Here is a 12942-nt window from a genome sequence, read left to right on the forward strand (position 1 = left end):
TCACCACTGTCAGCCGTGGCACCGACTCTGCCTTTGTAATCCTCTCGATTGGCTTCCAAGCTCGCAAAGCACAGCGCGTTGCATAATGCCAGTCTCCAAAAGTTAGTATCGCCTCAATACAGAAATGTTACGCGGTGAAGCATAACAAGTGTGGGAAGGGGCAGTTGTCACGTGACACAGTATGTATTCCTTAATGATACATGCTTGCACCCCCGTTTCCTGTCAGAGTTCAAGAACTGATATGCCTAATACGTGTACTGGCAGGCCTTAAGAGCTTTTTCGGACGTGCCTGTGGCAATTTGAGCCTTTAACTCTTTCGTTATTGCGAGAAAACGGTAGTTTTTTATAGGTCTCAGAAAAAAAAAATGTTTACCACTACAAATAGTACGTCAGCATACATTGCAGCATAGCATGTTGTGCATAATGAAATTCTCCATCCAAAAACATACGTTGCCGAGCAAAAAATTTTTTAGGTAGAACAAAAAAAGAAGAAAAAGAAGAAATCTATCTGTCAGTTGTGCGTATCTCTTAAAAGAAATAGGCGGAATTTTATCTGGACCTGTTGACTTCTTTGCGTCTAACTGTAAGAGCAGTTCAACTACACCCTCCAAGGATATGGAAGACTGCCTGATCCATCTCTTGCGGGAGTGACATCGCAGTTGTTTTCTGGCTTTGAAAACTCACTTTGAAAGGGATAATTAAACATTTTGGCTATTGGCCTGCCGTTTGTAACAAAAGTGCTGCCCAACGCCTCCTGCTCAATTCGTCAATGGCCCTTGTGCCCCAAGAACTGCCATAATTTTCGTGGGCTTTTTGATGCAAGATGCCCAAGTGCTTCAGTGAAATAACGTTCTTGGGACTCTCGCAATTCGTCCTCAAGGGTAGTTTTTCAGGGTGTCTACCAACCGTGTTAACTGGGAATACTCAGGGATTTTCAATAGCCTGGAAAAACTCTGGGAATTTGTGCTTCTATCAGGGAAAATTAGCTGTAATTTTATTGAAAGGAAAGAAAGTCGTGGTAAAGCTGGCTCGAGTAGGAGTTGTTGGTGTTTAGTCAATGACCGACTTTCCGGACTCCCGATAAATCGGACGGCTTCGCGGCACCACCACGTACCCTATAGAGAGCCTATGTGTGAAAGAGCCCTTCACCATCCGATTTTCTGGACTTTTTGCCGTCACGGCATTAATAAAACCACCACCACCACCGCCACCGTTTTGATTACCTCGTCGCTCCCCGAACGCTCTTGCACGCAGATCCGCTGGCAGCAGCACAAAGCATTCACTCCATGTTTCCAGCAACCTTTGTCACACTAGCCTTGCAACAGGTTTCTTTCTGGGAAACGGTATGGGTTTCTTGTGTAGCTTCTTGTTACTTTTGGGTGGATGACAATTTTTCCTTTTATGTGCTTTTCTCCACCTTGCAAGATCTGCAATAGTGATTTGACATATTCATTGTCCCTGCCCGAGTTGCACATTAATTCACCCTCGTTCTAGAAGCAGTCTGCTAGTCTCCTGGTTAGCTCGGATGGTGGAAGGCCCTGGACCCTGACCCTTTCTTGTTTTTCCTAGTGCATGATGTGCACAGCACTGTTGTGCTGTACACATAGTGGATTACCAGCTAGCCTTCTCTAATCAGTGGGAAATCTGATGCATATAGGCAATTACATCAGTATGGTTTTATCTGAGCTAATGTGCTTGCTGTTGTACAACCATATATTGTGACACAACCTATGGTGTGAGAAAGCAGCTTGCAACCAAGGATTCACCATGGCAGCTTGTCTTTTGCCTTGTACCAGGAAACACCGTCAGCAGAAGCTTGTGGAGAAGCATAGAAGCATCATGGAGGATGAGGAAAATGACTCCACTTCTGGGAGCACCGTTGAGGTGGATGACGAATTCCATGTGCCCAAGGTGATCTGGAACAAATTGTACAGGTGGGGGCACTTTTTTATTCCTTAATTGACTAGATTGCAACAGCATGTCAAAAGGTTAGGCAATGTTTCAACGGTCAAGTATAAATTAAACAGGTAGGGGCACTTTCTTTTGAATTGACTAGATTGCAACAACATGTCAAAAGGTTAGGCAATGTTTCAATGGTCAAGTAGTACTTGTTTTCTATTGGGCAACCTTATGAGGATGTTTCTGACAGCTGACTTCCAGCAGTGGCAGCCTCTATTGTCTTGGCATCCTTGTCAATAGCCAACATCAACATTCTGCAGACGGTCTGCTGACGCTCGTGTTCACTGATTCTGACCGTCAAGAGGCTATCAGATTTTTCTGTAAGACGGCACCAACAAAAAGACCTTATGTCAATGTCTTCATGGCTGGTGTGGAGTTTGCATTCACTGATTTCTGCATGTCTTGCCAGCTTTTTTATCTGTTTTACCCTGTCTCAAAAATAATTTTTTTTTGCCTGGTAATGCATTTTATTACCCAAGTAAATTGTAATATCACTGGGTGCATAAATTGTAGGTTCTGAATAAGTGCGCCCCATGCTCATGCATTTACTGAGTTCTCTCTAAATAAAATTGATTCTACTCTTGCATACCTTTCTTTTTTTTCCTTTGCACATCACACAATTAGAGCCCCTAAACGACATGAAACTTGGCAACTATGCTTCAATATTGTGTCAGTAAATTGTGGAGATTACAAAATAGCAGACAGAAAATAGCATTTCTGCATGTTACATTCAATTTATTTTTTGGAATCACATATTAAAAAAAAAATTATGGGGTTTTACGTGTGAAAACTACGATCTGATTATGAGGAGAAACACAGGAAAGGCAGAAGATGGAAATTCAAGACGATGAGCAAAACGAGAACAAGGTCTAAGTAGGAGCCATTTCAACAAGTGGACTTGTCTTCTACAAGGCGACATATGCTTTCCTCACCACAGTATATATAGGTGGGGTTCTTCTAAAGGGGAGAGGGCGTAAGGTGGGTGGGAGTGGAAACGCGCAAACATGTGTTAGCGGTGAGGGTGTCGAATTTAGAATAAAGGAGTGCTGCGCACAGGGCCAGGGACACGGCCGTCTGTCAATCACGTGTCGACACCTGTGCGTCAGCTGGCATGTCAACGGCATGCGTAGCAGCCCTCTGTGATGGACGTGGGCTATCGTGTCTCTGAAAGAGGTAATAGAATGACTGTTGTAGTCATCACCCGCGACACTGCAAGCAAGGAACCCGTGTCTGACAAGCGAAACGAATAAGAATCTGCACCAAGGACCACGATTATATCCACCACCTAAATTACCTTAAAACAATGTTAGCAAAAAGAAACTATCCACAAGTTGCTCTCGATAGACCTTATGATGTCGCGTCAAGATTGGAGAGACAGTCGGAATTAGCGAAGGAACAGCCTACACGAGAACCTGACAGACCACCGGCCTTTATAACAAAATATTCTAATGCACTTCCAAACATGAACATCCTACGAAAATATCACACAATAATATTACGATATTATTGGGAGATACTCAAGAGATGAGCTGCCGCGAGAACAATGACGAAGTGGGTCTGTGCCCTTGGTGTGAGTGAATGTTGGCCTGGTGCTCTGTCTCCAGTCCAGTGTAAATAGCCTGTAAATAGCCTCTTCCGTCTGTATCTTTCTACACGGTAACATTCTGGTGGAGGTGACTTATCCCCGTCCTTGCCACGGAACTCCGGAGTGGTCGGTACAGCGAGCCTGTCACCATGCTTCCAGGTGACGAGACTGCCTCTGCAACGGCTTCGGCTTGTCCGACTGCTCCAATCATCACGGTTGCCCAACATCACGACCCTGGTGTGTTCTCATGGCAAATCGAGCCAGTGCCCATAAAGACGGCCCTTATGGAAGACTGGAAAACGATCATTCAGACAAAACCCCTTCCCTGGAACATGACGCCGGGCAAGGACGACGAGAGGCGCACCGCGTGAGCTAAAGCACTAGCCCGGAAGCTGGAAGAGAACGCCAGGGTCCTCTACGCGGATGCCTCGCTCCGAAAACACAGTGACCGTGCAGCGGTGTTGGTTACATCAAAAGACAGGCTTATCGTCAGCGCGTTCGTGAAGACAGCAGACCCCGCAGTTGCCGAAGAAGCGGCCGTGGCCCTCGCACTCGCACAGCCGAGCGTGGACACCGTAGTCACCGACTCAAAGACAGCCTGCAGAAGCTTCCGCAGGGGGGTAATCTCCTCCGCGGCCCGAGCCATTCTAGCCAAGCACAAGCCTCCAGGAAGAGCCATAGAGCTCGTGTGGGTCCCGGCTCACTCACAGGTAGCAGGCAACACCATCGCCGACTACCATGCTCGAGAGATGTCAATCCGGGCCAAGCACGAGCTGGAGGAGCTACCGCACCCGGTTACCAGCTTTCGGGACATTACCCGGATGTACCGAGAGGAAAGGTGCAGACTGCCAGAACCGCACCCCAAACTCACCAGGCAACAACAGACAATCCTGCGTCGAGCGCAGGTGGGATTGCTTGCGCATCCCGTACTCATGAACTGCATGTACCCTGCGGAATACGATATGTTCTGTCCTTTTTGCAGAAGAGAAAAGGGCACCCTGCCGCACGTCTTGGCAGAGTGCACAGAACTCAAGACACCCCCCTCCTCCCCTTCCCACCAACACCCCCAATCCCCAACCCCTTGAGCGATGGGAGACCTTGTTATCCAGCCCCGCCCTACCTATTCAGCTCGCACTGACGGACAGGGGCCAGGAGCTGCTGGAAACATATGGGTCCCGTAACTAGGGAACCACCCCGTCTGGTGCCTGCGTGCACCACCGATATATTTCGGGCCCAGCAAATGTTGCTTCATCATCATCATGGCCTGGAGGGACAGGACGTTGACAAATGGATCAAGCTATATGAACATGCCAGCGCTAATAACAGGTGGGACCCAACCATTATGCTCGTCAGTGTCATCTTTTATCTCGGCGGCACCCCACGCGTGTGCCACCCCACGCGTGTGGCATGAGACGCATGACGACGAGATAGCCAGTTGGGACAGTTTCAAAAAAAAGCTATGGGAACTGTTCAGCAACCCCAATGGCCGCAAGGTTGCCACGAGAAAGGCTTTTGCGTCTCGTGTTAAGACATCTACAGAGCCGTACGTTTCATACATCCTCGACGTCTTGGCTCTATGCTGCAAAGCTGACGATGCTATGTCTGAAGCAGATAAAGTGTCACATGTTCTAAAAGGCATCGCCGCCGACGCTTTCAATTTGCTTGTTTTCGGCAACATCTCGACAATCGACGCCATCATCAAAGAATGCCATCGCCTTTAAAAGCTAAGAGCCACTGTATCACACACCACATCACGCGGCTACCCAACACTGCTGCTACGTCGACATGTGAGTGTTGACCATGTCAGGCCACCACCTGAGACGATGTCACCCATATTGTTCGCCGCGAGCTTGAGGCCTGTTCGCCAGCTTTCGCTGCGACGCCTTCCGATCCGCCAGCAACCACGATTGCGATGATTCAGGCCGTCGCCCCACAGGAATTTGAGTACATGGGTCTGAACTCTGTGTGTTCAATGTCTCAAGCCAGCGCTCCCCAGTTCTCTACCGGCCCTCCCCGTCTCCGGCAGTCCTTTTTTGCCATATCTCGCCGTAACCCGTCCGAATGGCGTACCCCCGATGACGGGCGCATCTGCTTCCACTGCTGTCGCATCGGCCACGTCGCTCGTCACTGCCGCAACCTATGGCCACCACCTCCTCAGCCATACGCTGCCATTTATTCCCGCACCTTTGGACCTTCTGTTCCCTGTGCCACCCGTGATGAACCCACTGCCGCTGATGCCCCTGCCCCGAACCTTCGCTACAGCCGTTCGCCTTCACCTCGATGCCATCAGTCTCGTTTGCCCCAACCCCGGCGCTTCTCCTCGCCGCCTATCGCCTCCCAGACCCAGCCGGAAAACTAGGCACTGCAGCTTCTGGAGGTGAAGCTGCATTGTCGACCCTGCCCTCAAATCTTCTGCTCACGTTACCTATGAACCAAAACCTTCTTGACGTTGACGGCTATCCTGTCACTGCACTGATCGATACAGGTGCGCATCTTTCTATTATAAGTGTTGCCTTCCGACGACGACTCAAAAAGCTCTTCACCCCAGTGTCGGCATGCGTCGTCCGCGTCGTGGATGGTGGTACTGTGCCTATCGTCGGCATGTGTACGGCACGTGTCAGCATCGCTGGCCACCACACTTCCTCTTCACCATGATTGCTCATTGCCCCCACGACCTAATTCTCGGCCTCGACTTTCCCTCCGCACATTCTGCCCTTAGACTGCTCTGCCAGTACCCTTTGACTTGAGTTGCCAATTCTCGCAGAACCTTCTGACGCACCCCAGTGCAGCTTACGTCCCACCGGCTTTCTTTGCCTGCCGCCAAAATCAATAGTTTTTATTGAACTGTTGTCTTCCCCACCAGTTCCTGATGGCGAGTACCTTGTCCCTCCTCTGCCCAACATTCCACTACATTGTGACGTTACCGTGCCTCACACTATACTTACTATTACTGCGAACCGCACTCACATACCTATCTTTAACTTTGGATTGGCAAAGCAAATTCTACCGCAAGGTATTTTCCTTGCCAACGTTGATTGTCTCGGCGACCATCATGTGGCAGCATTATCAAGTGATGGTTCTTGCGAGCTTCGCAGGCCCCTCGTGCCAGCCTCGGGTGCTGATCCCAACATAAAGAAAATGGTTGCGACGGACCTGTCCTCTGCGCAGGCTGAAGACCTTTGCCAAGTTTTATCGTATTACCGAGATATTTCCGACATATTTTTGACTTCGACAGTCGCCCTTTAGGCCGGACGCTCGCGGTCAAGCATTGGATTTGTACTGGAAATGCTACGCCTATTCACTGACGACCGTATCTAGTTTCTGCATCGTAATGCCGAGTAATTCAAACTGAAGTGAACAAAATGCTAGATAAAAACATCATTGAGCCTTCATCGAGTCCCTGGGCGTCACCTGTGGTGTTGGTTAAGAAGAAGGACAGCACATGGCGTTTCTGTGTTGACTACCGTCCTCTGAACAACATTACTAAGACAGATGTCTACCCGCTCCCTTGTATAGACGATGCCCTTGACTGCCTCCACGGTTCTAGCTATTTCTCTTCTATTGATCTTCGTTCTGGATACTGGTAGATTGCTGTTGACGATATGGACAGAGAAAACACCGCGTTCATTACACCTGATGGCCTATACCAATTTAAAGTAATCCCGTTTGGATTATGGAAAGCCCCTGCCACCTTTGAGTGTATGATGGACTCCTTGCTCCAAGGTTTCAAATCGTCCACATGCCTCTGCTACCTCGACGACGTCATCGTCTTCTCACTAATGTTCGACACTCACCTTGAGTGTCTAACAACTATACTTGATGTATTTCGAAAGGCAAAGCTGCAAGTTAACTCGTCCAAATGTCATTTTAGCCACTGTCAACTTACTCTTCTAGGCCATCTCGTTGACGCTTCCGGAGTACAGCCTGATCCCGACAAAACTCGCGCTGCCCGAGACTTTCCAGTTCCAAAGACAGCCGCAGACGTCCAAAGTTTTGTAGGACTATGCTCGTACTTTTGTTGTTTTGTTCCAGATTTTGCGACAATTGCTAGACCCCTCACTGATCTTTTGAAGAAAGGCGTACAATTCTCGTGGGGCTTTTCAGAAGCCACCGCCTTCTGTTGTCTCGTCACTCTTCTAACCTCACCATCCATTCTCGCCCACGTCGACCCTGGTGCCCCTACAGAATTGCGTACAGATGCCAGTGGTCATGGCGTAGGTACCATCTTAGCCCAGTGTCAGCATGGCCAGGATCGCGTTATTGCTTATGCGAGCCGCCTCTAGCACCATCGGAGCGCAACTATTCCATTACGGAACGAGAATGTCTTGCTGTTGTCTGGGTGGTTGCGAAGTTTTGTCGTTACCATTACGGTCGCCCTTTTTCCATAGTCACTGACCATCATGATCTCTGCTGGCTCTCATCGCTAAAAGATGCTACAGGCTCGCCTGGTCGATGGGCTTCGAGGCTATAAGAATTTTCATATTTCGTGGTCTACAAGTCTGGCCGCCTGCACCAAGACGCTGACAGCTTGTCGCGTTACCTTGTTGATGACCCTGACTCCTCCAATATTACCAGTGCTGCTTGCATATTCTCTTTATCACAACTGCTTCATTTCGCCGACGAGCAACGTCGTGACTCTTACATCAGAGCACTCATCGACCGTTTGAACACTCTCCGACAGATGCCACTCTACGCCTCTTCGTCCTCCGCGACAGTACTCTGTACCGTCATAACCTTCATCCGGACGGTTCTGAGTTCCTACTTGTCATACCTAAACACCTCCGCTCAACCTTTCTAGAAGAGTTTTACGACGCACCAACGGCAGGACATCTCGGCATATCTCGAACCTATGACTGTGTACGTCGCCGTTTTTTCTGGACGGGCCTTGTCCGTTCCGTACGACGTTACGTCGCCACTTGTGAACTTTGCCAACGACGCAAGAAGCCTTTCCAGCTCCCCGCTGGTTTACCTGTAGCCGCTTGACATCCCTGCCGAGCCCTTCCATCGTGTTGGCTTAGACCTTCTCGGCCCATTCTCAGAATCTAGATCAGGAAACATGTCTATGAGACTGCTACGTTGTAACCCGCGCTCTTCTGACCAGTTGCGCAACTGATGTCATGGACTTCCTTCTACATGATAACATTTTGATGCATGGTGTTCCGCGTCAATTGCTAACAGACTGTGGCCATATGTTTTTGGCCAATGTCATTGAGAACATCATGTGGGCCTGCTCCATACAGCATAAATTTACCACCTCCTACCACCCTCAAACGAACGGCCTCACAGAGTGTTTGAACCACACCCTTGCAGACATGCTATCGAAATACGTTTCAGATGATCACCGCGACTGGGACCTGGCTTTATCTTACATGCCTTTGTGTACAACTCTTCCCGTCTCAACTGCTGGCTTTTCCCCGTTTTACCTCTTGTATGGCTGAGAACCAACGCTACTACTTGACACTGTGCTTCTGTCCGCCACAGCTTCAACTAGCGCTTATGCCCGTGATGCAATCGCCCGTGCTGACCATGCTCGTCAACTTGTGCGCATTCGTCTACAATTCTCTCAGGACAAACAAGCAACGCTACGACCTCCGTCACCGTGATGTCCATTTTGTGCCCGGCACCCTCGTGTTGCTTTGGTCACCATCGCGTAAAGTTTGCCTTTGTGAGAAACTGCCTTCCTGTTATACAGGCCCATATTGCGTGCTCCGCCAATGATTGATGTCACCTGTGAAATTGTTCTAGCCACGCCCACTACGTCCTCCGCTGTGATAACCAGTGACATTGTCCACGTGGCCCGACTCAAGTCCTCCAACTTTCCACGCGCCTTGGATATTTAACAGCATTGTGACGCTGTTTTTGCCGCCGGGGGGTAGTATTATAGTATCATCGAACGATGCTCAAGAGACTAGCTGCCACAAGAACGACGACGAAGTGTGTCTGTGCCCTTGGCGCGAGCGAATGTCGGCCTGGCGCTCTGGCTCCAGTCCATTGTAAATAGCCTGTAAATAGCCTCTTCCGTCTGTGTCTTTCTACATGTAACAATATTATCAAGTAATGAGCGTCTGAAAAAGAGTTCCCAGATGTACCATGGGTTACCTGTCGCCACAACAGGAGCTTTAAAGATATGTTTTGCACGCAAAAGTCAGCCAACAGCATTCCCCCATAATAAAAGCATGTAGCCACAGGTGCAAAACCTGCAGGCACCTTCAAAGTGACATTAAGATTAAAAGCACCGCAAATAGTTATACACACGAAGTCAAATCTAGCTTCACTTGTACAAGTTCGGATGTGATTTATATGCTTGAATGTTCCTTCTCTAAGAAACAATATATCGGTGAAATGAGACAATCAATGAACGTCAGATTAAACGGACATCGTGTGGACACAGCTAAAAAGCTTCCCAAAGCCATCGCCGAGCATTTCAACCAACCAGGTCATAACTTTGTTATGCAAAATAGAAGTGAGGCATGCAGACAGTACACGAGAGTAGAGAAGTGGACAACACGAACGCCGACTATCAACTGAAGGGAGCACTGAGGCGAAAAATGAAAGAAGACACAAAACTCATCTGCGCATGCACAGGAATGGTAACACCACGTGTCAATCGGGTGCACGTGCTGGTCTACGTGAGAGATAACTGTTAAGGCACTTAATCTCTTCCTTATGTAAAGTAATCGAAGGCTGACTCACGCACGCACTTCCACCATTATAGATATGCCATGCCTCTACCATAATGCGCGTATCTTCATTCTTATGCCTGTACAATATCGCGCATTCATCTAACTCTGGCTTGCAGTTACAATCTCGGCAATGTAGCGAAAGATTAGAAGGCGATCCACGGGTAACGACCTTTTATGCTCCGTTAGCCTCTGATTGATACACCGTCCCGTGTGCCCTACGTAGAACTGGTCGCAGCTAAGGGGAATGTTATAAACCACACCCATACGACATTCAGTAGAACGTTGTTCTTATTGTGCTTCACTGGACAAATATCTGTTCGTTTTTTGCCTTTTAGCCGCTCCTTTTTATTCTGTACGGTAGCGCATATTTTACCTAGCTTATTGGGAGCAGTGAAAGCAACATTAACATCATATCTATATCATATCATATCATATCTATCTAGATATGATATGATATGTTTTAAAAAGGATAACCAATGAAGGGCATGATGGTCAGTTACCACGTTGAATGGCTGGCCACATAGATAAAGGCGAAACTTTCGAAGTGCCCAAACGATAGCCTGACATTATTTTTCGGTGATGCTATAGTTGTGTTCCGTTTCTGTCAATGGACAACTGGCGTAAGCAACAGTGTACTCAGAGTAGCCAGATTTGTGTTGCGCAAGGACAGCGCCAAGGCCACTACCGCTGGCATGCACTTCAGTGTCGCAGTATAGGTGAAGACGTGAGGAGATGGCATAAGGTCAAGAACCTGGTGTCACATGTAGGAGACCAGGAGGATAGGTCATTGGCACCACTTAAGAGTTGTGTCAGAGGTGATATAAGCGAGGCAAAGTTGCAACCAAAGCGTCTGAAATAAGAACAGAGGCCGATGAAGGTGCAGAGTTTTTTTAGTGTCTTAGGTTTTGGAAACTGTGCCACAGCGCAAAGTTTTGATGGGTCGGGGCAGATTTCATCTTGGGGTACAACATCGCCCTAGAATCATGAGCTTGCTCACGGCGAACTGGCACTTTTTCAGGTTCAGTTGCGGGCCTGCATTGGTCAAGGACGTCAGCACTTGCCTAAGGCAGAGAAAATGTGTGTTGAAATTGGGTGCGAGCACAACAATGTTGTTGAACACGTGCTCATTTACGTGAACATAAACACGTGCTCCATTTTAGACTGTGCAAGATATTGTCATTCATTCGTTCAAATGTTGCAGGCGCATTGCGTAGTCCAAATGGCATCACATTAAATTTGTATAAACCGTCTAGAGTAATGAATGCAGTTTTAGGGTGATCAACTGCTGACAAGTGGACCAGCCAGAAGCTACAGCATGAACCCAATGTAGAAAAGAATTCAGAACCTTGCAAGTTGTTCAGAGCATCGTCAATGTGCAGTAGAGAGTAGGCGTCTTTTCATGTTATCTTATTAAGATGGCAATAGTCAATGCAAAACCGAATGGAACCATTTTTTTTTTTTTTTTGTGATGAGAACCACCGGTGATGCCCACGGGCTATTAGAAGGTAGAATGACACTGTGCTGAAGCATGCCGTCAACGTGCTCACTGATGACCTGACACTCCTTGGCTGAGACACGGTACAGGCGCTGCCGCAATGGCACATTGGAGCCAGTGTCGATGTGATAGCTGGTGGTCGATATGCGGTCCAAAGTAAGCCAAGTGACGTCAAAAGAAGAATGAAACTGGGCAAGCAGGTGAAGAAGCTGGGAGCATTGCTAGGAAATAAGGTCATTGACAATAAAAGGAGTGAACACATAGGTGATGGTGGAGGAGAAGTGAAAAGTGCACAAACGTCAGTGAGCTCTGCATCCGAAGCATCCGGCACGTCAGTAATAATCTTGTCATCAAGGGGCTGAACACGGCCAAGTGCTTCGCAGTAGAGAGGTGTAGTGTAATTGGATTGCAGACAACTATGGAGCTGAGGCCGGCTGAAATGTCAAGTGTGTTGAAAGGAAGGGGAATGTCTTTGTGGGCTATGAAGAGGTCTGAAGGACTGAAGAGGCATGCAGCCTTCAGAGACAGTGGCGCAGAAAACGAGAGCAACGGCAGACGAGTACAGTGGTATTGCAATGTCTTCCTGAAGGACCAGCTTAGTGGGAAGGGAAGTGGTGCTGGTGAGGGGCACATCACACAGAGGCGATAGCTCGACTTCAGCATGTGCAAAGTTGACAGTGTTATTTTGTGAGAAAAAATCCCAACCAACTACAATGTCGTGAGAGCAGGACGGCAGAACCGTAAACTCGACAATTTAGGGAAAACCCTGAATAACAAATCTTGCTGTGCATGCTGCTGAAGGCTAAACTGGCTGGGTGCTTGCTCTGCGGAGAGAAAACCCAGGAAGTGGCATTGTAAGTTTTTGTAGAGCATGAGAGAGGTGTTCGTTTAGTACAGACATGGCTACTCCAGTATCAATTAGCGCAGTGGTAGGTACACGGTCTGGCACTCTTTGGCCATACCTGGCCGTTGCGCCACTAAAAACCACACATTCATTCAGGTATGCTGTCAACAGTAAAGTCGACAATGTTCGAAGGTGACAATGAAGGACTTGTAAAGCTCGATGGCGACACAGTTCATACTGTAGAAAGATCGACATTTGGGTGAGTTGGTTCTGGTTGAACATCTTGAAGGGGCAGCGCAATAGGACGAAGACAGAAGGCAGGAACACACAGGACAGTGCTGAACTCACAACTAGCTTTATTTGAAGGCATACATAA

The 12942-nt window shown here is 48.2% G+C and overlaps 1 protein-coding gene across 4 annotated transcripts in view; it reads left to right on the forward strand.

Annotated features, from left to right (window-relative positions):
* LOC139048620 (DNA excision repair protein ERCC-6-like) overlaps positions 1–12942 on the forward strand; it is a 374291-nt gene that overhangs the window by 132840 nt on the left and 228509 nt on the right. For all 4 annotated transcript variants that reach the window (XM_070523067.1, XM_070523070.1, XM_070523068.1 and 1 more), the window contains exon 7: positions 1797–1934. In XM_070523067.1, the coding sequence (XP_070379168.1) occupies positions 1797–1934 (138 nt within the window). The remainder of the gene's footprint in view (positions 1–1796; positions 1935–12942) is intronic.

Source organism: Dermacentor albipictus, chromosome 8, assembly GCF_038994185.2.
Source record: "Dermacentor albipictus isolate Rhodes 1998 colony chromosome 8, USDA_Dalb.pri_finalv2, whole genome shotgun sequence".
NCBI classification, from domain to species: domain Eukaryota; kingdom Metazoa; phylum Arthropoda; class Arachnida; order Ixodida; family Ixodidae; genus Dermacentor; species Dermacentor albipictus.